General features: G+C 46.3%; 1 protein-coding gene across 1 annotated transcript in view; it reads left to right on the top strand.

Moving 5' to 3' along the window:
* The window catches only part of SLC25A34 (solute carrier family 25 member 34), a 37,265-nt gene extending 17,237 nt beyond the window's left edge, over positions 1-20,028 (top strand). The window contains exons 3-5 of the mRNA XM_068241653.1: positions 16,438-16,590; positions 18,195-18,329; positions 19,418-20,028. Of these exons, the coding sequence (XP_068097754.1) occupies positions 16,438-16,590; positions 18,195-18,329; positions 19,418-19,594 (465 nt within the window). The 3' untranslated portion in view covers positions 19,595-20,028. The remainder of the gene's footprint in view (positions 1-16,437; positions 16,591-18,194; positions 18,330-19,417) is intronic.
* The last annotated feature ends 7,665 nt before the right edge of the window (positions 20,029-27,693 follow it).

The raw sequence follows: 27,693 nt of genomic DNA, 5'->3' as shown, positions 1-27,693 counted from the left end.
ACTTTCCGATGTGGCGTATTCCGCACTATGTCGGCCGCGTTTGGCTTCCCGTACCTCGCAGCCGCCTCTTACAGCTGCTGACATCACTCCTCTCTGGTCGAAGCTGGAGGAGATATCGGATTATCCGCATCTCATTACACAGTAAATCCCCTTTAATGTCTGGAGGAAATCTCAGTTTTATCCTCATTCCTAATCTTAATGTGACATCAATTCCTCAGATCCTGGCTGTGATGTTATCAGACACCATGTGGAGGAGAGAAAAAGTATGCATGTTGTAGTTGATTCATTTTTTTGTTTTGGGCTTCTACATATATTTTCCCCCCCAAAAAAAGTTACTTCTTTAGCCAAAGATTAAACTTCACCACAATCAGTAGCTGATGCCCCCTTTCCCATGAGAAATATTTTCCTTTTCTTGAATAGATCTCAGGGGGGGGTCTGTATGGCTGATATTGTGGTGAAGCCCCTCCCACTGTGTGATGCCATGACCATGGTCCGTACAGTTACCATCTGTGAGCCTCATTGCACTGTAAAAAATAACAGATTTTTCCAACTGCCAAGCATACAGTACCTCCCTATAGAACTCTCAGTAATGAACATTCTTTAAAGATCACCTGGCAGGACTAAAGCTGTCACCACCAGTGACAAATTTCAGAATGTAAATCAGGGTGAGGAAAGATTTTACAATGGGCCAACACTGACTAGATAATTTATAAATTAATATTGCAAACAATAAGTTATTTTATTCATTGTTATTTTCACTTCAATTCCTCTATAAACTCCCACCTGTTCTGTAAAAACACCGGCTTACAGTGAATGAAATGCTGAGATATTAGCTGCACATCTGCAGACATGTGGGAAGCTACAGCGCCCCACCAAGGCCATCTCTGGAACTGCAGTTCTGTTCTACAATGAAAACGTCCACAAGCAGTGGCGGCTCCAGGAAATTTTTTTAGGGGGTGCTATGCAGGTGCTGGACCAATTTCCGGGGGAGCTGACGACCTGCGCCAAAAATGGGTGTGGCCACAACCTGCGGCGCGCGAAGCGCGCCGCGGCGAAAAAATGGGCGTGGTCATGACCGGATGAGGGCGGGGCTAACTGTAATTTAAAGTGAACCCAGGGTGAGAGTGATATGGTGGCTGCCATATTTATTTCCTTTTAAACAATACTAGTTGCCTGGCAGCCCTGCTGATCTATTTGGCTGTAGTAGTGAACTGAATTACACCAGAAACAAGCCATGCAGCTAATCTTGTCAGTTCTGACAATATTGTCAGAAACCCCTGACCTGCTGCATGCTTGTTCAGGGTCTATGGTTGAAAGAATAAGAGGCAGAGGACCAGCACGGCAGCCAGGCAACTGGTATTGCTTAAAGGGAGATAAATATGGCAGCCTCAATATTATTCTCACCTCGGGTTCCCTTTAAAAGTGCAACGCAAAGACAGAGGGCCCAAGTTTTGGTGACCCTTTTCCCAGAAAATTCACATAATTGTGCAGGTTTTCTCAAGAAAATACACGTAATGTGAGCAGATTTTAACAAAAAACACGTCCAATGACCCCAATATGCACAATCGTTATCAGATATGGCCCCAATATGCACAATCGTTATCAGATATGGCCCCAATATGCACAATCGTTATCAGATATGGCCCCAATATGCACAATCGTTATCAGATATAGCCCCAATATGCACAATCGGTAGCAGATATGACCCCAATATGCACAATCGTTATCAGATATGGCCCCAATATGCACAATCGTTATCAGATATGGCCCCAATATGCACAATCGGTAGCAGATATGGTCCCAATATGCACAATCGGTAGCAGATATGGTCCCAATATGCACAATCGGTAGCAGATATGGTCCCAATATGCACAATCGGTGGCAGATATGGTCCCAATATGCACAATCGGTGGCAGATATGGTCCCAATATGCACAATCGGTGGCAGATATGGTCCCAATATGCACAATCGGTGGCAGATATGGTCCCAATATGCACAATCGGTGGCAGATATGGTCCCAATATGCACAATCGGTGGCAGATATGGTCCCAATATGCACAATCGGTGGCAGATATGGTCCCAATATGCACAATCGGTGGCAGATATGGTCCCAATATGCACAATCGGTGGCAGATATGGTCCCAATATGCACAATCGGTGGCAGATATGGTCCCAATATGCACAATCGGTAGCAGATATGGCCCCAATATGCACAATCGGTAGCAGATATGACCCCAATATGCACAATCGGTAGCAGATATGACCCCAATATGCACAATCGGTAGCAGATATGACCCCAATATGCACAATCGGTAGCAGATATGACCCCAATATGCACAATCGGTAGCAGATATGACCCCAATATGCACAATCGGTAGCAGATATGACCCCAATATGCACAATCGGTAGCAGATATGACCCCAATATGCACAATCGGTAGCAGATATGACCCCAATATGCACAATCGGTAGCAGATATGACCCCAATATGCACAATCGGTAGCAGATATGACCCCAATATGCACAATCGGTAGCAGATATGACCCCAATATGCACAATCGGTAGCAGATATGACCCCAATATGCACAATCGGTAGCAGAAATGACCCCAATATGCACAATCGGTAGCAGAAATGACCCCAATATGCACAATCGGTAGCAGAAATGACCCCAATATGCACAATCGGTAGCAGAAATGACCCCAACATGCACAATCGGTAGCAGATATCGCCCCAATATGCACAATCCGTAGCAGATATGACCCCAATATGCACAATCCGTAGCAGATATGACCCCAATATGCACAATCCGTGGCAGATATGACCCCAATATGCACAATCCGTGGCAGATATGACCCCAATATGCACAATCCGTGGCAGATATGACCCCAATATGCACAATCCGTGGCAGATATGACCCCAATATGCACAATCCGTAGCAGATATGACCCCAATATGCACAATCCGCATCACCTGAAAAAGAAAAGAAAAACCCATTTACTCACCTACAGCCAGAAGACCTTCTTTCCCGACCTCCCGTCCCGAGTCCCGACCTCATTGTGGCGCGCAGCGCCCGCGCGCCCACGATCCTCTTCCTTCCCGACGTCACGACGAGACTTCCTGCCTGCATGCAGAGAGCAGGGCTACGGGAAAATGGCCGCCCGAAGTCTGCAGAACAGGGCTCCGGGCGGCCATCTTACCGTAGCCCTGCCTGCTGCTCCGTGCTGCCGGTGTGTGAACTGACTTGGCGTCTTTTAGACGCCTGAAGTCAGTTCACTCCAGGGGGTGCTTTGGGGGTGCTTGGACAATTCTAGGGGGTGCTCGAGCACCCCCAAGCACCCCCCTGGCGCCGCCACTGTCCACAAGTGATGTGTTGCACCTCCTCTCTCTGTGTATAGTCCGGCCCCAGCAGCTATTCCTCAATGGCTGCTGCAAGCTTCGGCCCGCGACTCTGTCCTACAACAAAGAGGTAATCGCTCAGCCCAATGTCCATTCCATAAATACAATCAGGGCCGGGCCGATGCATCTTGGCGCAGTGTAGGAGGGGGCGCAGAATTCATTCAGCTGTCATTCCTAATTGTGTTTGAAGCAGAAAGAAATAAGAAAAGGGGACACATAGCAGTGACTGCAAGCCAGATAACTAGATATTAAGGTGTTGGGGAGGTTGTAGGCCCTGTGGCCCTCTTAGTCTAATAGCAATCAGTGTGTGACGGCTGGGGTGGAGGGATGGAGGGGCGCACTTTGGTGTCTCAGCCTTGGGTGCTGGAGGACCTCGTCCCGGCTCTGAATACAATTCATACTTGTCCCAAGCGATCGCTATAATAGTTTTCATAGGAATGCTCATTCAGATTCAGCGGAATTGAACTTTCCGCATTTCTGATCAGAAAACAGGAGTCAGATTTCTGTGGAAATCTGATTTACTGCAGCTCTATAATTTTCACCCCATCTCAGAACTCGGAAGCATTGGACCAATCAGAGAATGCAGAATTGTGAAAATTGGATTTCTGCGGTAATTTTACACCAATCACAAGACTCGGATACTACTGAGTATTTCTCAGTCTTGTGATTGGCTTAAAATTCCCATAGTATTCCAATTACCGCGGTAACATTCTGCATTCTCTGATGGGTCCAATGCTTCTGAGTCAACTCAGAATTTTTTTGGCTAATTAGAGAATGCAAAAAAAGACTCGTAGGTAGAGATGTAGCCCGCAGTTCGTGAAGCTATGGGCAGCCTGACCCCTGTGCTACTTCCGGGTCGCAATGACCTGCAGTAGTACGCATGCCCTGGAGCCAGGGGCGTAGCTAGAAATCACTGGGCCCCCCTGCAAAACTTTGGATTGGGCCCCTTCCCGCCAAACCTCAAACCTGCAGGGAATAGAAAGCTTTTTCTCTCCTCAAGCATCACTACAGGACACAGCACTTGGGGAGGGGGTGGAGAGGCTGGGGGTAGAGCAGCGCTGTACACAAGACCATGCTGAACACTAAATAGGGATTGTCTACAAATCTTTGTATGATTTCTTATCAGTGGCTGAGCAGATGCAGTCATCAGAACAACTGTGCAGAGAGCAGAAATATTTTTCTCTCCTTGCCCTTTGTTGTCAGTCTCTCAGGACAGGGAAGATAAACTTCTCCCCACATGGGGCCCCCTGCGGCTTCTGGGCCCCCCTGCAGCTGCATTCCTTGCAGGGTCTATTGTTACGCCCCTGCCTGGAGCGGATGCGTTCATGTGGCCGGGCACGCTCTGCGCATTAGCGTGACATCACAAACCGTGCCCGGCCACAGGTGCGCAATCAAGGACCCGCATCGCCGGGCCAGGGCAAGCGTACTAATGAACGCATCCGGCCCAGGGCATGCGTATACTGCGGGTCATTGCGACCCGGAAGCAGTACAGAGGTCAGGCTGCCCATATCTATTCGCTGGCAAAGTGTTTGCCAACATCACTGCTCATAGGAAATCTGCCGAAACTGTAATCAGCATTGGCAGAAATCGGAATTTCCGCGGAATTAGAAAACACATTTTCGACCATCCCTACGTTTTGGGTGACAGTTATCAGGAATCAACACATTGCAAAGTTAAAAAAAAAAATAGGTTAGATCAAGAAATGATTGATACTCGGCTTGTAATTCATTCATGTTTTGTAAGCCTGCAGGACATAATTTTTACAAACATTAAAAAAAAAACCTGGACACCACAAACTGCTCTTATCTATAAACATACCCCACTAACAATGTGATAGGCTAGGTTGTTTTTCTCATATTCACAGAGGGAGATACTGCTAGCTTATTTCCCACAATGCTCACAGACAGGAAACCGTCAGGGCCATGGCCATGGCATCACACTGTGGGAGGAGTTTCATCACAAAATCAGCCATGCAGATGTCCCTGATGACCTATTTGGGAAAAGGTAAAGATTTCTTGTGAGAAAGGGAGTATCAGCTACTAACTGGGATAAAGTTCAATCTTGAGTTAAAGTTCCTCTTTAGCAATGATCCCTGTACAAGTTGCCTGTTCTGTCCTGTGGATGGGGCTGGGGGAGAATGACATGCAGGAGGTGCCCCACTGCAGAAACTCCAATAAAAAGTACTTGTAAGCAGAGCCGGGACGAGGTCCTCCAGCACCCAAGGCTGAGACACCAAAGTGCCCTCCCCATCCCTCCCACCCCAGCCGTCACACACTGATTGCTATTAGACTAAGAGGTGCCTCAGGGCCCCCAACACCTTAATCTCTAGTTATCTGGCTTGCAGTCACTGCCATGTATCTCCTTTTCTTATTTCTCTCTGCTTCAAACACAATAGGGGAATGATAGCTGAGTGAGTTGTGTGGCCCCTCCTACACTGCGCCCTGAGGCTGGAGCCTCTCTCACCTCTGCCTCGTCCCGGCTTGTGAGACAACAGCAGCTGGTCACAGATCTGTTCTGCACTACTCACTATTACTATTTGTTCTCACGTATATAGTATTTTCAGATGCCTTCAGAAACACTTTCCTCTTTTGCTCAGGAATGATAGGCTCTGTTCTGACCTTGTCGGTATTCTGCTTACAAATTGTCATCAGCCTGCTTGTTTATAATGATTTGGATCAGCGTTTGTGAATTATTAGGGAAAACAGGTGACATCTGTGCCCATCACGCTGTACGGTCTTCAGTCACCCACAGGCTGGCACAGATCATACCCAGGGGAGATTTACAAATATCTGGTTTTACCGGGAGAATAACATGGTGTGTAAGGCTTGGACGCTCACGTGATCGTTCAATGCCACAGCCATTTTTGCATCTCACTGCGATCGCATTTTCATTCACGGTTTCCGTTTGCACCCCACATGGTTGCCGGAGTAAAGTGAGCGCGTGTCTGACGTCATACAAGTGCCCACGTAAACGCCATCAACCACGTGGTGCGCGTTTATGCAGATTGAGGACAGAGCCCGGAGTCAGCGGCGGACATGGACAAGTGAGGTATACTGCACCAGGCACTGGGGGGGGGGGGCACATTTTACATTAGGGGGGACAGCGCAGGGGCGGCGAAGCGTTGGATGTGGCGTCACAAGGCCAATTCCCAAGAGATTTCATGCTGAAATCGTTCGTGAACTGGCCTGTGTTGTATGGGCGGGTACAGATCTCTCTCTGATGAGATTCGATCAGACAGAAATTTGTCTCTTGGTTGATCTGCCCATCATCGCCTCATGTATGGCCAACTTTATTTTTCCATATTGATATCATACTAATGTAAGGTACACACCATGCACTTTCCCATATATAGATAGACTAGTTGAATCGATTATTTCCGACAGATCCAATCTGATTTCCGATCACTTTTCTGATTACTTCTATGTAAATACGATCAGAAAAAAAGACTGGAAATCAGATCCATAAGTCGTAAATAATCGTTTCGACCTATCTGATGGGAAATTGCATGGTGTGTACCAGGCATTAAGGTACCCACAAACCATGCAAATTTTTATAATTCTTTTCAATTGAAAAATTAAATTTTTTTCTGATGGATTGTAACATTTAAAAAAAAATATCACCAACGTATCACACGTGCGTTCAATAGCTCCCAAATTTTGGAAACAAAATGAAATAAAAAAAAACACAGAAAAATTGCTTAAGTCTATTAAGTAGCAAATTTACAATCTATCCTAATCCATTCAATTTTCATAAAAAGTGATCAGAAAAATTCGCCACTCCTGAACTTTTATCAAAAAAAGAAAAATGGGAAAATCGATCAAATTTTGCACTCAAATAAAAAAAAAAGCTTTTGATGGTTTCTTTTGTACACCTGATCGTTTTTATTTAAATTGCTGTAAAATTGGATCATTTTATTGTATTGTGTGTGACCACCTTTCGGATAAAAGGCAGACAGGAGAACCAAGAATAACGAAGAGATTTTGCTGTTTAGAAATCACAGCTATGATAGTATATACAAGTCATGTTAGCTGCACCTCCCCCAGTTTAGAATTCCTCCATAACTCTCATATCGCCGCAGTCGGGCAGCTGGTGAGCCTGGAATGTTTCCCGTGACGCAGTTTGTCCCGTGAGAGGCACACTGGCTGCAAGACTGCAGTGACTGAGCCCCACATTCCAAAATCATGTCTCTTACACTGCTGACACTAAACAGGCACCGAGCATTGCAATGCATGGGAAATAATCTCTGCAACTGTCATCAAACTATAAATCCTAGCATGGCCAGGCATTAGACTTTCTTGTAGTTCTAGGATGAGAGAGTTAAGGTGACCATACATCTCTCGACTTGTCGGCCGCTCGACCATCCAATTCGATAATTATTATCAAATCAGATGAAAATCGGTGCCGCCAAGAGCATGCCGATTCGACGATGCAACCAATTTTGGGCCAAAATTGATCGCATGTATCAATCGGACATGCTGCAAGATGTTGGACCGTTGCAGTCGATCGGGTACGTGGCAGTAACAACGAGCGATATCGGGAGGAGCGACTAAACCCTGGCGCTATTCCCCCTAGCGTATAAATGTGACCCCCCCCCATGTGCATTTATACACTACCTGTCCTGTGTTGCTGTGCCCATCCGTCTTCAGAATCACCTGCTCTTTCATTAGCGATATACACGCCGCTGGCGAATAGGACATATAAATAGTGACATCACACATGCGCCATGTGCTATATACGCTAATGGGAGAGCAGGGGATTCTGAAGACGCATTGGCACTGCAACACAGGACAGGTAGTGTATCAATGCACATGCAGGAGGCATATTTATCCACTAGGGGGCAGCGGCGATGCTGCGGACAAGGCAGACTCGGACGATTCCTGAGTGAAGCAAGTTAAGTGTGGAGCAGAAATGCAGACATCAAACCAACAAACGATGATTCCGGTGATACCTTTAATAACTAACTGTACGTGGTTTATTGCAAGTTTTTCGAAACGTTAAGTTTCTTCTTCAGGCATTATACAGAACTGGATCAGAACCTATAATGCCTGAAGAAGAAACTTAACGTTTAGAAAGCTTGCAATAAACCATGTACAGCACGGGCGTAACAATACAAGATGCAGCCCCTGCACCTGCGGGGGACGGGCCCCCTGTGGCCCACTCAGGAGGGAGGAGGGGGGAGGAGGGAGGGGGGAGGAGGAGGAGGAGGAGGAGGAGGAGGTATTAAAATCTCCCTAGCAGAGAGTGTAGCAGCTGTCCCATAACTAATTAGTGTAGGTAGGCAAATGGTATAAAGCAGGGGTCCCCAACCTTTTTGAGCCCGGGGCCCACTATCCCGACCAAAATTTTCTCCGGGGCCCCCCTGGGGGCGGGGTGGGTGGGAGGGGTGAGTGGGCGTGGCTAGTGTTAGCGGCAGCAGCCCCCCCTTTTTTCTTAGATTCCACAGTATAGCAAGTACAGTTTCCACAGTATAGCAAGTACAGTTAGCCTAGTATAGCAAGTATAGTTACCCCAGTATAGCAAGTACAGTTACCACAGTATAGCAAGTACAGTTACCACAGTATAGCAAGTACAGTTAGCCCAGTATAGCAAGTACAGTTACCACAGTATAGCAAGTACAGTTAGCCCAGTATAGCAAGTACAGTTACCACACTATAGCAAGTGCAGTTAGCCTAGTATAGCAAGTATAGCTACCCCAGTATAGCCAGTAGTTACCCCAGTATAGCAAGTACAGTTAGCCTAGTATAGCAAGTATAGCTACCCCAGTATAGCAAGTACAGTTAGCCTAGTATAGCAAGTATAGTTACCCCAGTATAGCAAGTACAGTTACCACACTATAGCAAGTACAGTTAGCCTAGTATAGCAAGTATAGTTACCCCAGTATAGCTAGTACAGTTACCACAGTATAGCAAGTATAGTTACCCCAGTATAGCAAGTACAGTTAGCCTAGTATAGCAAGTATAGCTACCCCAGTATAGCCAGTAGTTACCCCAGTATAGCAAGTACAGTTAGCCTAGTATAGCAAGTATAGCTACCCCAGTATAGCAAGTACAGTTAGCCTAGTATAGCAAGTATAGCTACCCCAGTATAGCAAGTACAGTTAGCCTAGTATAGCAAGTATAGCTACCCCAGTATAGCCAGTACAGTTAGCCTAGTATAGCAAGTATAGTTACCCCAGTATAGCTAGTACAGTTACCACAGTATAGCAAGTACAGTCAGCCCAGTATAGCAAGTACAGTTAGCCTAGTATGGCAAGTATAGTTAACCCAGTATAGCAAGTATAGTTAGCCCAGTATAGCAAGTATAGTTAGCCCAGTATAGCCAGTAGTTATTCCAGTATAGCAAGTATAGTTAGCCCAGAATAGCAAGTATAGTTAGCCCAGAATAGCAAGTATAGTTACCCCAGTATAGCAAGTATAGTTACCCCAGTATAGCAAGTACAGTTACCACAGTATAGCCAGTACAGTTAGCCTAGTATAGCAAGTATAGTTACCCCAGTATAGCCAGTACAGTTAGCCTAGTATAGCAAGTACAGTTAGCCCAGTATAGCAAGTACAGTTACCACAGTATAGCCAGTACAGTTAGCCTAGTATAGCAAGTATAGTTACCCCAGTATAGCTAGTACAGTTACCACAGTATAGCAAGTACAGTCAGCCCAGTATAGCAAGTACAGTTAGCCTAGTATGGCAAGTATAGTTAACCCAGTATAGCAAGTATAGTTAGCCCAGTATAGCAAGTATAGTTAGCCCAGTATAGCCAGTAGTTATTCCAGTATAGCAAGTATAGTTAGCCCAGAATAGCAAGTATAGTTAGCCCAGTATAGCAAGTATAGTTAGCCCAGTATAGCAAGTATAGAGTTAACCCAGAATAGCAAGTATAGTTAGCCCAGTATAGCAAGTATAGTTAGCCCAGTATAGCAAGTATAGTTAGCCCAGTATAGCAAGTATAGTTAGCCGAGTATAGCAAGTATAGTTAGCCCAGAATAGCAAGTACAGTTACCACAGTATAGCCAGTACAGTTAGCCTAGTATAGCAAGTATAGTTAGCCCAGTATAGCAAGTATAGTTAGCCCAGTATAGCAAGTATAGTTAGCCTAGTATAGCAAGTACAGTTACCACAGTATAGCAAGTACAGTTAGCCCAGTATAGCAAGTACAGTTAGCCCAGTATAGCTAGTACAGTTAGCCCAATATAGCAAGTATAGTTAGCCCAGTATAGCAAGTATAGTTAGCCCAGTATAGCAAGTATAGTTAGCCCAGTATAGCAAGTATAGTTAGCCCAGTATAGCAAGTATAGTTAGCCGAGTATAGCAAGTATAGTTAGCCCAGTATAGCAAGTATAGTTAGCCCAGTATAGCAAGTATAGTTAGCCCAGTATAGCAAGTATAGTTAGCCCAGTATAGCAAGTATAGTTAGCCCAGTATAGCAAGTATAGTTAGCCCAGTATAGCAAGTATAGTTAGCCCGCAAACAAGCCAGCAAGAGGTGGATCAAAAACTGCACAGAACTATGATCACTGCATACTTGTTAAATTGCATGTGTAACAATCCCAGGCCTAAGGCCTGACCTATGCAGCACAGAAGTATCGGAACAGGTAGTGAGGCTAGATTCAAAGGTGGAAAAACGCTGGTATATAGACAGCCGCCTTACCGAGAAGAGAATGTATTTTGAATACGGTCCACCACGGCCACGCTATCACGGCACGCTATCCCCCTGTCTCGCTGCCTCACACTGCCCGGGAAAAGCGCAGCTGCATAGGCTACACACGCTGACGCCGAGAAAGATGGGATGGGCTGGGCTGGGCGTGACTTCCGGCTTCCGCGGCTGCGCTCTAATGCGTGCAGGCGGAGATGTAGCCGCATGCACTCGCGGCTAATGAAGGAGGGGGCGGGACGGTAGTCACCAGCAAAAAAATCATTGTGAGGCAGGGGATTTGCCGCGGCCCGGTGCGAAACGCCCCGCGGCCCGGTATTGGGTCGCGGACCGGGGGTTGGGGACCCCTGGTATAAAGGACCTTGCTTGGAGGAGGGAGGATGGGCGGGTCCTCCAGCAGTGATGTGTATTTCACTCAATTAGGTGTTGCTCCAGGTATTAGAGCTTTTGAAACATGTTTTCTATCATTTTTCCAGTTGATAGAATTTTTTAAAACTTTGAAAGTTCGCCTCCCCATTGAAGTCTATGGCGGTTCGCGAACTTTTTCACGAACCGAACCTTTCGCGGAAGTTCGCGAACAGGGTTCGCGAACCTAAAATCGGAGGTTCGGCCCAACTCTAATCGCTAGGTGTATCAGCTTTACAGGCTGCAAAACATTGTCACAGTCACATTGTCAGTGTGCAGCTAAATCACCTTTGTTCCAGATAGTCTCATAGCTGGCCTGACAAGTGGCAGAACCAGTTATAAAAGCCACACCTACCCAGCGACCAATCAGTAGGGAGAAACTAGCTGAGTGCCCCCCTCAGGACATCTGAGGAACAGCTCTGAGAATGGAGCAACAACACAGCCGCTACTCAGAAATCCCTGAATGACTGCCATCACTGCAGTGCAGCACTTGAGGAGGGAGAGTGCCTGGTCTGTGGTGGAGACCGAATGCTACCCAGACAGCTCAGGGTGACCTAGAACCACCAGGAGAGTATAGTGGGATAAAAGAGGCAGAAAAGCCCACTTACTGAAAGAGTAATGCTAAATATAATTTAGCATTTTTCTAGTTTTGTATTGGATTTCTATAGCGCCAACATATTACGCGGCACTGGACAAAATATATATATATATATATATATATATATTTAGATAGATAGATATAGATAGATAGATATAGATATAGATATATATATAAAGGGGTCCATACACTGGTCGATTTCAACCATCGATCGATCGATTCTATGGAATCAATTAATCATATCAATCTATCGATCGATTTGCGGCCGAATTTTGATCGATTTGATCTATCTGATGGATGGAAAATCCATGTCGATCTGCTGCTGGCAGATCGATAGCCCATAGAGTTGCATTGCCTCTAATGGTTCAATAATGCATTTAGATCGATTTCCAATAGATTTAATTCTGAAATCTATTGGAAATCTGTTCCTAGTGTGTGGCACACATCAGATAGATTCCGGTCAGATTCGACTTGACAGGCATCTGACAGAAATCTATCTGATGGTCGAATCTGCTGCAAATCTTTAAGTGTATGGCCACCTTTAGGTTACAAACAACAATGGTAGGGGTGACAAACAACATAATACAGGTAATAAGCAGTAAGACCAGAAAAGGATTAAAAGTGCCCATACACTCGTCAGATTAGCAGCAGATAGATCATCAGTTAGATTTCTTATCTATCTGATGTGTTTTTAGAACATTTTTTACCAGGATAGAATTCCAATAGATTTCTGTTTGAAATCTATTGAAATTCGATCTGATGGCATTTTTTTTTTGCCATCAGATTTCCATTAGGGCCAATGCAAAATGATAAGCAATCTCAACAGAGCAACCTAGATTTTCCACCCTGCCAGTTCGATGGAAATCCATCGAAATCGATCGAAATCTGCCGTTGATCGGTCGATTGGCCAACCGATTTGCAATCGATCGATTTTGATCGATAGATCGGCCAGAAAATCGGCCCCTTAAGAGCCAGTGCTCATTAAAAAGCGCTAGCGTAATCGCAAACGCTTAGCTCTTTTTGGAGTGATTTGGAGTGATTTTCCTAGGTGATTCTAGGCATGTACCTAGAGATTTTTGGAGTGTTTAGGTGTAGTGTTTGTTATTTGTTGTTACAGTAGAGCTGGAACTAAACAGCTTCTGTAACAAAACCGCCTGGAAAATCGCTCTGATCCAGCATTTTTCAGAGCGATTTTCCGCTTTCCTATACTTAACATTGAGGCTGAATCGCCTCAGAAATCAGCAGAAATGCTGCAGGACCCGTGTTTGCGTTTGGGAAAAAAGCTCATCGTTCTGGTGTGCTGCATCCCATTCACAGACATTAGCCAAGCGCTTTTCAAAGTGATGGCTCTGGCTAGCATGAACTGGGCCCCTAGTCTCTCTCCGGGGGTCCATCTGAAAATGCGCCTGCGAATAATGGCGCACGGTGTTGCGCTAATCCGTTTGTCGCTTATCGCTATTTAACGTTAAAGAGACTCCGTAACAAAAATTGCATCCTGTTTTTTATCATCCTACAAGTTCCAAAAGCTATTCTAATGTGTTCTGGCTAACTGCAGCACTTTATACTATCACTGTCTCTGTAATAAATCAACTTATCTCTCTCTTGTCAGACTTGTCAGCCTGTGTCTGGAAGGCTGCCAACTCTTCAGTGTTGTGGTTCTGCTATGAACTCCCCCTTCCAGGCCCACAAATAACACACACTGCCTGTGTGTTATTTAGATTAGAGCAGAGCAGCTTCTCTCTTATCTTTTACAAGCTGGATAAATAGTCCTCTGAGCTGGCTGGGCTTTCACATACTGAGGAAATTCAGACAAGGGCAAAGCTGTTTGCAGGAAGAAACAAGCAGCCTGAAACTTCAGTGCATGGGGGAAAGAAATACACAAATTATCTCTTGAGATTCAAAAGGAAGGGTGTATACAGCCTGCTTGTGTATGAATGTATTTTCTATGTGTGGACATACTGTACATCAACCTACTTCCTGTTTTGGTGGCCATTTTGTTTGTTTATAAACAAACTTTTAAAAACTGTTTTTAACCACTTTTAATGCGGCGAGGAGCGGCGAAATTGTGACAGAGGGTAATAGGAGATGTCCCCTAACGCACTGGTATGTTTACTTTTGTGCGATTTTAACAATACAGATTCTCTTTAAAGCCTTATCGTTATTTAGCTCTGTGTTTATTTTATTGAAAATTAGCGTTAACATTGTATCGTTATTTATCTTTGTATAAAGCGGTGATATAAAAAGGTATACCTAACCCTACTCTCACACAGAACCCTCTCTGTACCTATCCCAAACCCCCAGGACCCCCCTGGTGGTGCCTAACCCTAAGACCCCCCCTGGTGGTGCCTAACCCTAAGACCCCCCTGGTGGTGCCTAACCCTAAGACCCCCCCTGGTGGTGCCTAACCCTAAGACCCCCCTGGTGGTGCCTAACCCTAATGCTGGGAATACACGTTTCGTTTTTGCCTTCGTTTTAGCCTTCGATTCGTTCAGTAAACGAATCGAGTGTTGAAAACGTATGTGAAAATAGTCATAATCTCATTATAGTTTCGATTAATAGACCCCAAAAACGAACGACTAGTGATCGAACATGTTTGATATTATCTCTCTTTATCCATCTAAACGAGCCATTGGTAGGCTTGATGGCTGTTCAGATCGATTATATATTCGTTTATGTTAGTCCGTCCCTGTAAAAAGGGATTTTCGTTTCGTTTCTTTGCAGCCTTCGATCATTGGAAAAACGAAACCATCAGAATAAAAAAAAAAAACGAAACCGTGGGTGGTGATATTAACCGTACGTTCGATTATTTCGGGAACGAAAAGGACAAAAGGCACAATCGAAACGAAGGCTAAAACGAAACGTGTATTCCCAGCATAAGACCCCCCTGGTGGTGCCTAACCTTAAATATCCCCTGGTGGTGCCGAACCCTAAGACCCCCCTTGTGGTGCCTAACCCTAAGGCTAGTTACACACCGGGATGTTGCGTTATAGTGGACGTTATGGTTGCATAACGTCCCCTAACGCAACGCTTGCCGGTGTTGGTAGAGGACGTTGAGTGAGCCGCGTCAAGCGGCTCTTTCCGCATTAGGGCAGTGAGAGTGGCGCTGATTGGCCGGCGGGACCACGTGATGCGGAGTGAAACACTCCGCATCACGTGGTAACACCAGCCAATCAGCGGCCACCAGTGCAGTGCATATTGAGTAGCCATGTGCGCGGCTACGTAGCGGCCTCTCCCCACCTCCTCTCCGCCCCAACACTGAGCATGTGCAAACAGTCTAACGTGGCTTAAGCCGTTGGAACGCTATAGTATGCTGCACGTTCTGAAGAACGTGCAGCGTTACATGTAACGCAACGTGGGCAGTGTGAACAGCCCCATTGACTTTGTATTGCTGCACTAGCTTGCGCCTGTAACGTCCCTGTGTGGAAGCAGCCTAAATCTTCCCTGGTGGTGCCCAACCCTAACCTTGAGGCCTGGAACCCACTGAAATCAGCAAACGCAAAACGCAACCGCTAGCGTTTTGTCTGAGCGGTTTGCAAGCGGATTCATGCGCGTTTTTGGTCGTGTTTTGCAACATTGTATTTTTTTGCCCAGCGGGTGCGTAGTGTTTTGCGTTTTGCGTTTTTATCCTGATTGGTCCTGTGAATTATTTTTCATTTTGTTACAGTGTGCTGAACCGCAAAACGCTAGCAAAACCGCTCAGTTTAGGTTTTGCTGAGCGTTTCTGCTAGCGTTTCAATACTTTACATTGAAGCGCTAACGCTCTCAAAATGCTGCAGGTCCTGCGTTTGCGTTTCTGGGAAACGCAAACGCTCCTGTGGAAGTTGCCCCATCCATTAACATTAGCCCAGCGTTTTGGCAAACTGCTAGCGTATCGCAGTGCTGCCAAGACGCTGCCAAAAGCGCTCCTGTGGGTTCCAGCCCTGACAGTGTTACATTAAATCCATTCACCGTTTTGCAGTTAAATAACGTCTGCACTAGTCTTAAATAACGTCTGTAGTTTGGCTTATGTAGGGCGCTATTGATAAATATTGATAAATAATCAGCAGATGTGGAGGTGGGCGGAGTAAAGGGATAAACGCTCTGCTGATTAGTGAGAGCTATTCACTAACTGGGACTGCCCACTCTGTTTCCTCTATGGATCCTGGGTCACATGACTCAATGCTTCAAATAGAATTTCTCTGAAATAGCTGCATCCTGTATGGGAAATGTACGTTTTTGGCTGGGGTCACACTATAAACCTTGTTCACGGTTTCACGTGCGCAGGATAAATTGTGTGCAGATACAAAGCGAGCAGCTGCAAGTTGTGCAAATAAAAAAAATCATTAATAGATTTAAAGGCCATTCATTAATGTTCTATAATAATCATTTTTTTAATATTTTCTCCTCCACCAGAGTGTAAGCTCCGCCTTCGAGAACATTTACAGGAAGGAGGGGATTCTGGGACTGTGGCGTGGAGTGAATGGGGCAGTTCCTCGAGTCATGGTGGGCTCAGCGGTGCAGCTGGCAACTTTTGCCAAAGCCAAGGAATGGGTGAAGAAACAAAAGGTGAGAAAATGATGGGTCCATCGTTATGCTTATAATAATAGCCTTGGGGCATGATTCACAAACCCGTGTTAACTGTTAGCACGCGAAGTGCCGCACACAGACTTTTTCATGTGCAAAGTCGATAACGCAGACTTTTGCGCGCGATCGGCCGCCGATCACGTGCAAAAGTCCGTGTTATTGCGTGCAAATGTCCGCGATCGCGGGACTTTGCACGTGAAAAAGACTGTGTGCAGAACTTTGCATGCTAACTGTTTAGGACGCCTGTGCTAACAGTTAACACGGGTTTGTGAATCAAGCCCTTGGTGTAAGGTGGGGCAGTTGGCTCACATGTGGTGTAGGAAGGGGCAGTTGGTTTACACATGGTATAGGGAGGGTCTGTCGGCTCACACGTGGTGTAGGAAGACGCTGTTGGATCATATGCGGTCAGGGCCGGATTTACCATAAGGCAGTGTAGGCACGTGCCTACAGGCGCCTGATGATGGAAAGGCAGCTCACTTCTCTCCCCGAACGCCTCCCTCCCTCCCTTCCCTATGCAAAGTCCTGATGAGAGTGTAAATGAGAGGTTACTCACCCAGCTCTCTGCATTCCACTGACCAGATCTCCCTTCACTCCGGGGCTCCTCTAGCTACTTAATACTGAGGTTCCTCTAGCTACCTCATATTTGGGGGCACCTCTAGCTTCTTAATATTGAGGGTACTTCTGGCTACCTAATACTAAGGGGCATCTGTAACTACCTATGACTAGTAAGGGATAAGTGACAGCTGGGACAGCCAGCACACTTGTGGTGCAGTTTGGTGGGGGGTTTGTAGGTTCGTGGAGGGTGGAGTCTAGGGTGCCAGGACATTTGTGCCTCTAGGCTCCTGTGAGGTAAATTTGGGCCTGTATGTGGTGTAGTGAGGGGCGGTTGGTTCACACGTGCTGTAGTGAGGGGCTGTTGGCTCACACGTGGTGTAGGAAGAGGGCTATAGGCTCACACATGGTACAGGGAGGGGCTGTTTCTCACATGTGGTGTAGGGAGGAGGCAGTTGGATCACGTGTGGTGTAGGGAGGGGCAGTTGGCTCACAGGTGGTGTAGGGAGGGGCAGTTGGCTCACAGGTGGTGTAGGGAGGGGCAGTTGGCTCACAGGTGGTGTAGGGAGGAAGTGGTTGGCTCACACATGGTGAGGGGAGGGGCAGTTGGCTCACAGGTGGTGTAGGGAGGAGGTGGTTGGCTCACACGTGGTGAGGGGAGGGGCAGTTGGATCATGTGTGGTGTAGGGAGGAGGCAGTTGGATGACGTGTGGTGTAGGGAGGGGCTGTTGGCTCACAGGTGATGTAGAGAAGAAATGGTTGGCTCACACGTGGTGAGGGGAGGGGCAGTTGGCTCACATGTGGTGTAGGGAGGGGCAATGGATTCAGATGTGGGCTATATATATAATGGGATGTTCTTTTGCAGTTAGTGAGGAGATGCCACACCCAGCTCATGTGGCTGGGAGGGAGTTTTCTGAGATTTGGTGGTATCAGAATCAGGAGCTCAGAAGTTGGATGAAGGGTCATAGCTGGAAGTCTCTGTAATGTCTCGATCTCTTCATGTATGGTGACCATTGTCTATCCTCTTCTTGCAGTGGTTCTCTGATGATAGCTGGTTGGTGGCGTTGGCCGGAGGGATGATCAGCAGCATCGGTGTCGCAGTGGCAATGACCCCATTCGATGTGGTCAGCACCCGGCTGTACAACCAACCTGTGGACAGCAAGGGACATGTGAGTGATGCCCTCATACTCTTGCCTGCTGGGGGAGGGGGCTAACTGATCATTTATGGGGGAGAGGGGGACTAACTGACAATTTATGAGGGGAGGGGGACTAACTGGCAATATATAAGATGGGGGGCACTTATTAGATGACGCACCTCAGGGACAATATTTCCTTAAAAGACCACTACAGCGAACAAAATAGGCAGTTAAAATCAGAACCAACAGGTTTTGGACTAGTCCATCTGCTCATGGGGGATTCTCAGGATTTCCTTTGTTTTTAAAAGCATTTCCTTAGCAGTTGCTAAGTCTAACTGCCATTAGGGAGGCTGGTTGGTATCTTACTATTTTGGCAATTAGACTTAGCAACTGACATTGAGGAAATTCTATTGAAAACAAAAGAAAACCTTGAGAATTCCCTATGAGGAGATGGACTAGTCCAAAACCTGTCAGTTTTTTTCAGATTTTAACTGCTTACTTTTTTTTTTTTTTGCTATAGTGGTCCTTTAAATAGAAGATTGAATGTCACATCAATATTAACAATTATGATGTGAAATCATAATATACATTTTCTGGCAAATTTGTAATTAATTTTGCACATAACCGTAATTATGTTCCATAATTTCATGATTATGCAAAAATGCAACATTCGACTCTTTGGGAACAAGTCAAAACATTTTTTTTTTTCAAAAAGACATTTCAGTTTTTGAGAAAATCAAGTTTAAAGAGGAACTCCAGTAAAAATAATGTGATAAAAAGTGCTTCATTTTTACAATAATTATGTATAAATTATTTAGTCAGTGTTTGCTCATGCCCATTGTAAAATATTTTAAATCCCTGATTTATATTCTGACATTTATCACATGGTGACATTTTTACTGCTGGCAAGTGATGTAGCTGCTGCTTGCTGTTTTGTCAGTTGGAAACAATTGTAAACAGCTATTTCCCACAATGCACCATGGCTCACAGACATCTTTTTTCCTTTTAAGCAACCCCAGTTGCCTGGCAGTTATCATACAGCAGAGGTTAGCAGATAATATATTCAGTAGCAATCCCCCTGCGGCGGCCCTTCTGACGCGATTCTTGTGTTTTCTCTGCAGGGCCGGCTGTATCGCGGCTTCTTGGACTGTTTTCTGAAGATCACACACAAGGAAGGGATACTGGCTCTGTATAAGGGGATAGTCCCGGCCTACGTCCGCCTAGGGCCACACACAATCCTCAGCCTGCTCTTCTGGGAGGAGCTACGGAAACTGACCTATTACTACCAGCATCACTGAGCGCAGGCCGCAGGGGCGGCGCCAGGACTTACGTGAGGCAGTCTGTGATCGGCTACCCAGTGCTGCAGCCATGTTGGGCCAAACCACTTCCTGCGTCTGGTGGGGGTGTGAGGAGGAGCCTTGGATGTGAAGGCGGTGTTGATCCGGAGTGAGTTGGCGTGAAGGCGGCCATATTTACAGGCTCTGAATTGCTCCAAGAGGAGGCCCTACCTACTACCTAGCCCTGTGGAGATCACGCCTCACCCAGCACAATGGACAGACTACTGGAGCTATCTCCTGCAAGTCTGGGGGAGAAATCTGGGCAGTCTCTGAGAATAATAGTAATAATTGCACTGATGATCTCTGAACCTCCAAATGTTTAATAATCACTATATTATCTCAGAGCTGATGGAACATTCTTCTGACAATCATTAAATGGTCCTTTTCTTACAGTTTCCTCCCTGTGTTATTGGACAGTTGGGGCGGGGGAATGGACAGTGTATGTCTGGTCATAATGTATAAAGGTGCCCATACAGTATGAGACATTTCTTGGCAGAGTCGGTCACTGTGCTGCTTGATCGTAATTTTGATAGATTTGTAGCAGAAATCTACCAACATTACCGATTAGACAGGGCGCTTCTTTGCTGGTCGATTGGGGAAGGAAGGGGGGGCGCAGTATCTATGGGAGGAGTCTAGAGTTGGCGGCACGTCCTCCCTGCTAATGCTGCTATGGGGCACCACTGGGGGCGTAACTAGAGGGGAGCCCAGAGCTGTTTTGGGCCCCCAGCTACCGTATGTAAGGCTTGGTGGTGTATTCTCCACAGTCAGCATGCAACGCATGAGCTGACGTGAAGGAGGTACACACACTAGCACAAGGAAACAGGCTATCCCTAGTATAGTGGAGGGGAGGACTGACTCCAATAGGAGATTGTGGCGCACAGAGCCGGTGCAGATCCGACAGCCACAAACAATACTTTCGCTATAACGTCTCAGCGCAAAGTAGCGCTGAGCGCATAAACCAGAACTGAGGCGATCAGGACAGGTAGACAGAATGAACGCTTGCTAGCCAGCCGCTACTTAGTGACAGCAAGCGTCCAAAACAAGACAGACTGGAATGAGGCAGCCAATGCGTTTGCAGCGATGGCGTGCCTCACAAAGACAGGACAGGATAGTTAGGAAATAGCAGGATCAAGATAGATGAATGTAACACAGACAAATATACAATAAGTATGTTTTCCTAGCGTATTACAATTACAGCTATCAATGAAACTATTTGTAACGTCTGACTAACATATGTATATATCGGCAATGAACCGATATATGACATAAGCAGGAACACTGACTAGGACTGGAGTAATACAGGGAACAGGACTCAGAAGGATTCGCTATCTCTTCGCAGAGATGAACGCAATCCACAAACGGTAACAGAACAGGATTCAGAAGGATTCGTTATCTCTTTGCAGAGATGAACGCAATCCACAAACAGAACCAGGAGCAGGATTGCTTACACAGCACAGGTGATCACGATACGCGCAAACTACCAAAACGTGCTGGAAAGCTGACTAACTGCACACAGGATATAAACAGTTCGTGTACGTATACATCAGCGACACTGATGTATCAACGTAACACGAATACAAGGAAAATAATAAACGTGCTGGTATGCATATATATTGGCAATGAACCAATATATGATGCAAAGACCAGCAAAGTATCTTTAGAACAAGAAACACGATCGGGGGCTGAAGCAACAGCAAGACAGGCTTAAACTGAAGCTATGATAACCCGAGGAGTCCTGCAGGAAGCAGATCTTTATACTGAGGTCATCCAATGGGAGCAGACATGCAGATTCCCACACAGGTGAATGATAATCAGTCACAAGCTGACAGCAGGGAAAGGCAGACAAAGCTATGCAGCTTGCATGGAAAGAGATCAGAACTGCCTGAGCTGCAGCACTACTACTTCCAGCAATACCTGCTGCAGCAGCGATCATGACACCGTACTAACCTTCCCTGGTGTGGAATCTGTCCATTTTCAAACTGCGGGCCTGCGGGAAGTATAGCGCTCGTCTGACTTTCTCACTGATGTTAGATCTACACAGGGCAGAATCAGAACGATGATGATGAAAATCTGCTGTCAGTACATCACTGCTTTCAGACAAGACAAATAGCATGTATATCACACTTTTCTCCTGGCAGACTCAAAGCACTAGGGCACCCTCTATAGGAAGTGTTAGGGAGTCTTGCCCAAGGTCTCTTACTGACTAGGTGCTGGCTTACTGAACAGGAAGAGCCCAAATTTGAACCCAGGTCACCTGTGTCAGAGGCAGAGCAATTAAAGAGGAACCCCAGTGAAAATAATGTAGTCAAAAATATTTTTTTTTACAATAATTAGTATAAATGATTTAGTCAGTGTTTGCCCATTGTAAAATTTTTCCTCTCCCTGATTTACATTCCGACATTTACCACATGGTGACATTTTTACTGCTGGCAGGTGATGTCAGTGGAAGGAGATGCTGCTTGCTTTTTTGGCAGTTGGACCCAGCTGTAAACAGCTGTTATTTCCCATAATGTAATGAGGTTCACAGACAGGAAACTGTCAGGACTATGGTCCTGACATCACACTGTGGGAGGGGTTTCACCACAATATCAGCCATACAGAGCCCCCTGATGATCCGTTTGCGAAAAGGAAAAGATTTCTCGTGGGAAAGGGGGTATCAGCTGCTGACTGGGATGAAGCTCAGTCCTTGGTCACGCCGCCAGTTTCTCTTTAACCTTTACACTATCCAGCCACCGTGGACCGGATCCGGGATTTGTGACTGTCTAGTTGGCATTAGAGGTCGGCAGGCAGGGATGGGGGGTGGGGAGGGATTGGTATTAGAGGTCAGCAGGCAGGGATGGGGGTGGGGAGGGATTGGTATTAGAGGTCAGCAGGCAGGGATGGGGGTGGGGAGGGCTCAGTACATAAGACCAGGACATTTATAGCAATTTGGATCAGACATGTTAGAAGGACTCGGACCCTCCTGCACTGCTCCTGGGCCAGGAATGAGGCTGAGGTCACCTTGTACAACATGTCCCCCGGCGCCCCCGACTCTCCTGCCAGGAAATGACACAATAGCCTCCTCTGGATCCTCCACTTTGTATCCCTGACTTCCTGCTTCTAAACCATAGATGCCCATTAACGATCCAATTTCCCGAACAAATGGTTCCGGCCGCCAACGAGGTGGAAACTGGTAATAAATGCAATCAGACCAAAAGAATCGTTCTGAAATTTGAATCAATAGAATGATCCTTCCTCATCCATCAGTACCATTAATGGCACCTGATTGATGGATAGTAGGGTCGATCATTTGGGATATTGTACCATTAATGGGCCATACTAAAAAGATACATAAACACATTAGATAAAACTCATCTGATAACGAATGCCTCAGCTGCTGATTGTTTGTGTGTGGGTGTGTACAGTGTGTGTGTGTGGGTGTGTACAGTGTGTGTGTGTGTGTGTGTGTGTGTGTGTGGGTGTGTGGGTGTGTGGGTGTGTGGTGTGTGTGTACTGTGTGTGTGTCTCTCTCTGTATGCATGTGCATGTACAGTATATAGGGTGTGTGTGCGTGTGTGTAGGGTGTGTGTGTGTGTGTGTGTGTGTACAGTGTGTGTGTCTCTCTCTGTATGCATGTGTATGTATGTACAGTATATAAGGTGTGTGTGTGTGTGTGTATGTGTGTGTGTGTGTGTGTGTGTGTGTGTGTGTGTGTGTGTGTGTGTGTGTCTCTCTCTGTATGCATGTGTACATGTGAGGTGTGTGTAGGGTGTGTGGTGTGTTATAGTGTGTGTGTGTGTGTGTGTGTGTGTGTGTGTGTGTCTCTCTGTATGCATGTGTACATGTGAGGTGTGTGTAGGCTGTGTGGTGTGTTATAGTGTGTGTGTGTGTGTGTGTGTGTGTGTGTGTGTGTGTGTCTCTCTGTATGCATGTGTACATGTGAGGTGTGTGTAGGGTGTGTGGTGTGTTATAGTGTGTGTGTGTGTGTGTGTGTGTCTCTCTCTGTATGCATGTGTACATGTGAGGTGTGTGTAGGGTGTGTGGTGTGTTATAGTGTGTGTGTGTGTGTGTGTGTGTCTCTCTCTGTATGCATGTGTACATGTGAGGTGTGTGTAGGGTGTAGGGTGTGTGTGTGTGTGTGTGTGTGTGTGTGTGTGTGTGTGTGTGTGTGTGTGTGTGTGTGTGTGTGTGTGTGTGTGTGTGTGTGTGTGTGTGTGTGTGTGTGTGTGTCTCTGTATGCATGTGTACATGTGAGGTGTGTGTAGGGTGTGTGGTGTGTGTGTGTACAGTGTGTATGTCTCTCTCTGTATGCATGTGCATGTACAGTATATAGGGGGTGGGTGTGTGTGTGTGTAGGGTGTGTGTGTGTGTGTGTGTGTGTGTGTACAGTGTGTGTGTCTCTCTCTGTATGCATGTGTATGTATGTACAGTATATAAGGTGTGTGTGTGTGTGTGTGTGTGTGTGTGTGTGTGTGTGTGTGTGTGTGTGTGTCTGTGTGTGTGTGTGTGTGTGTGTCTCTCTGTATGCATGTGTACATGTATAGTGTGTATGTCTGTATGTGTGTACAGAGTGTGTGTGTGGGTCTCTCTGAGATGCGAGAACAGCGTGTGTGTTTGCGTATGTAGTGACGTAACTACAATTCATGGGGCCCCCCAGTGATACTTTGCTGGGGCCCCCAATGGTCACACCCCTTCCCTTGCCTCCCCCTGGTCACCCTCACAGCCTGGGGCCCATCCCACAAGGGTCATAAAGCAAGTGTGGCCATCATGATCTTCACACCCATAACAAGTGCAGCCACAAAACACCTGATGTAAAGTACAATCCCCTGTATCGGAGGAAGAGAAGGTCAGTAGTTGGGGGCCGGGCCGAGGCAGAGAGAGGCTCCAGCCTCAGGGCACAGTGTAGGAGGGGGCGCAGAACTCACTCAGCAATCATTCCCCTATTGTGTTTGAAGCAGAGAGAAATAAGAAAAGGGGATACATGGCAGTGACTGCAAGCCAGATAACAAGAGATTAAGGTGTTGGGGGCCCTGGGGCGCCTCTTAGTGTAATAGCAATCAGTGTGTGACCGCAGGAGTGGGAGGAATGGGGGCACACTTTGGTGTCTCAGCCTTGGGTGCTGGTGGACCTTGTCCCGGCTCTGGTTGGGGGCCCCACAGCTCTGGGCCGGCTGCAATCACAGGGACTTGCTTCCTTCTAGTTACACCCGTGTGTATGTTTATTCTTTCCTGTTACCGGCACAACAATCCCTGGAAGGCTCTCTGTATCTCTCCATCAGTCATGTGTATAGAATGTGCAGCAGACATCACCCCGGATACATAAAACCGCCTCTATTATTAGATCATTAGTGTGTGTGGCGTCCCCTGCCTGGCACTGCTGCCACGTGTTGTGCAGGCGCCGGGGGCCGCTGGGCACGAGGGAAACAGCTCCTGTAAACACACATCGGAAATAAACCTCCTGAGTCAGGAATATTCATTTACTTCTGCGGCCGGTGCAAACAGTCTATTTCTAGCCAGCTTCCCCTCCGATCCCCTCCAGGGAATGTTTCTTCTTATTCCCTATCTGTCCTCTTTTCTAACACTAAGCCAAGTGTGTCCTACACACATAAGTTAAGGAGCCTTGTTCCCCAGATAACAGAATACATTTGATCTGTGGTCTGAGAGATGAGGAAGGCACCGGAGTAGGCATGAGGGTTCAGCACAGGGGCAGTCAATGGCGCCCATGGTGCTGTGGCGCCCATGGCATGAGCCATGCCTGCACCCCTCTAGATACGCCTCTGAGCGATCGAAAGGTCTTGTTTCATCATCATTTTTCAGGCGCTTGGCACATCTCATTGGGGTCATTTGAGGCTCCTCTAGGGAACAATGAACCACGGCTGTATAGAATTTATCGTCCAGGAAATCACAGAGCAACGCAGCCAAATCTATAAATCGGAGACTAGGGATGACCAATGAGATGCCAATAATTTCCCCTTGCATTCAAATTTCATGTAAATTATATGCAGCTTGAAAATTTGGACCAATCAGAATAACTTCCTGACAATTTTTATGGGTCCAAGTTTGAGCTGCATAACATTAACATGAAATGTGAATGCAAGGAGAGATTATTTACAACCGCTTGATTCCAGGAAGTGCAAATTGTTGGCAGCTTAAGCCTAGTATACACTTTCAATTTTGATTGGCAAATCACTGACCAATCTTACCACCTCTAGTTAGTATGAGAGTTTACTTACACAATCTGCTCATAGCATTCAATATCTTTTGACCCTCATAGTACATGATGATGGTAAAATTGGTCAGTTATTGGCCAATCAAAATATAAGGTGTGTTTTTATTAATTTCTATAATCAATGGAGTTAAATATAATAATGTATTTAAAAAAAATGAGTGTAAAAACTTGTTCCTCTGCATCTCCATTGAGATACATTGTGTGCGTTTTACATGCAATGCTGGAAATTATGCAGCAAGTTGTGCATTTTCAAATACTGTAGACACAATGCAAACCGCACATATGTGTTTTTACATGCAGCCCATAAACTTGCATTAGCGGAAAAATGCTAGCGTGCAGTGGCATAGCTAAGCAGCTATGGGCCCTGGTGCAAGTTTTGCTCGTTGTGCCGCAGATAACTGGCAGATTTGATCACGGTGATTGAATCTGCTGGTATAAATCCATGTGTGTATGGCCTGCTTTACAGCCACTGGAGATACCAGCAAAACTTTGATGAGCTTTTAAAGAGAATCTGTACTGTGAAAATCTTACATAAATAAACGCACCAGCCTGTTTGTTGTCTTATCCTAGCCCCCTCTGTGACATTTTCGCCGCACCCCTCTGCTTTCTTGGTGATAAAATCACTGTTTTAGTCATTGTTTTTGTAAACAATGCAGATGGCCACCAAACAGGAAATACATCATCAGAGCAGGTGCCTGTTTGCAGTGGCTCCTCTCAAGCCTGACTTGACTGCTGGAATGTTACTACCACTTGTTGCCTTAGCTGCTTGTCTGAGCTCTGCACTCACAGCTGTTCACAAGGTCACAGCTCCGTGAGCCTCGCAGAGAAGCTGGCTGTGAGCAGAGACCTTGCCTGTGACTCATACACACAGCACACACACAGAGCCTGCAGGGGGCGTGCATAACTTCTCCCTATCACAGCAGCGGCAGCACATTCCTTCCTGGGTCGACAAAGCTTGACAAAGAAAAGAAGATTAGATATACAGTATTACAGAGACAGTGCAACTAGAAAAGGCTGCAGTAATCCAGACCACATTACAACAAGTATAGGAACTTATAGGAATAGAAGAAATAAGGCTGAAAATGTTGTTACAGAGTCTCTTTAGGCTTCTTGTACACCAAGACGTTGCATTAGGTGGCACGTTAAGGTTGCATAACGTGCACCTAACACAACGTATGGTGCTGCAAGAGCCGACGGTAGAGTGAGCCACGTTAGGCGGCTCGAGTCCTATAATGTCTCCCAGAGTGGCGCTGATTGGCCAGCGGGACCACGTGATGCGGAGCGAGACACTCCGCATCACGTAGTCCTGCCGGCCAATCAGCGCCCGCCAGTGCAGTGAATATTAAGTAGCCATGTGCGCGGCTACTGTAGCTGGCTCTCCCCGCCTCCTCTCCGCCCCCCACTGCGCATGTGCAAACAGTCTAACGCGGCTATAGCCGCTCCAACGCCGTAGCATGCTGCACTTTGCACAGAACGTGCAGCGTTACATGTAACGCAACGTGGGCTGTGTGAACAGCCCACTTGTGTTACATTGCTGTGCGTTGGGGGAGCGTTACAGGCGCACTAACGTCTTGGTGTGTAAGCAGCCTTAAGGGTGAGTGTGAACAATGTCTTCTAAATTTTTGACCCAGTTTTAGACATCTACAGCCTCCGAGTCGCTGAGCACTTACCATGCAGTTCCCAGATAGTCAGATGTGCCCCTAGATATTAGTATTAAAGGACAACTGTAGTGAGAATTATATTGAGGCTGCCATATTGATTTCCTTTTAAAGGGGAACTGAAGAGAGAGGGGTATGGAGGCTGCCATATTTATTTCCTTTTAAGCAATACCAGTTGCCTTGCAGCCCTGCTAA

Source organism: Hyperolius riggenbachi, chromosome 6, assembly GCF_040937935.1.
Source record: "Hyperolius riggenbachi isolate aHypRig1 chromosome 6, aHypRig1.pri, whole genome shotgun sequence".
Classification (NCBI taxonomy): domain Eukaryota; kingdom Metazoa; phylum Chordata; class Amphibia; order Anura; family Hyperoliidae; genus Hyperolius; species Hyperolius riggenbachi.
This window is presented reverse-complemented; position numbering and strand designations above follow the sequence as displayed.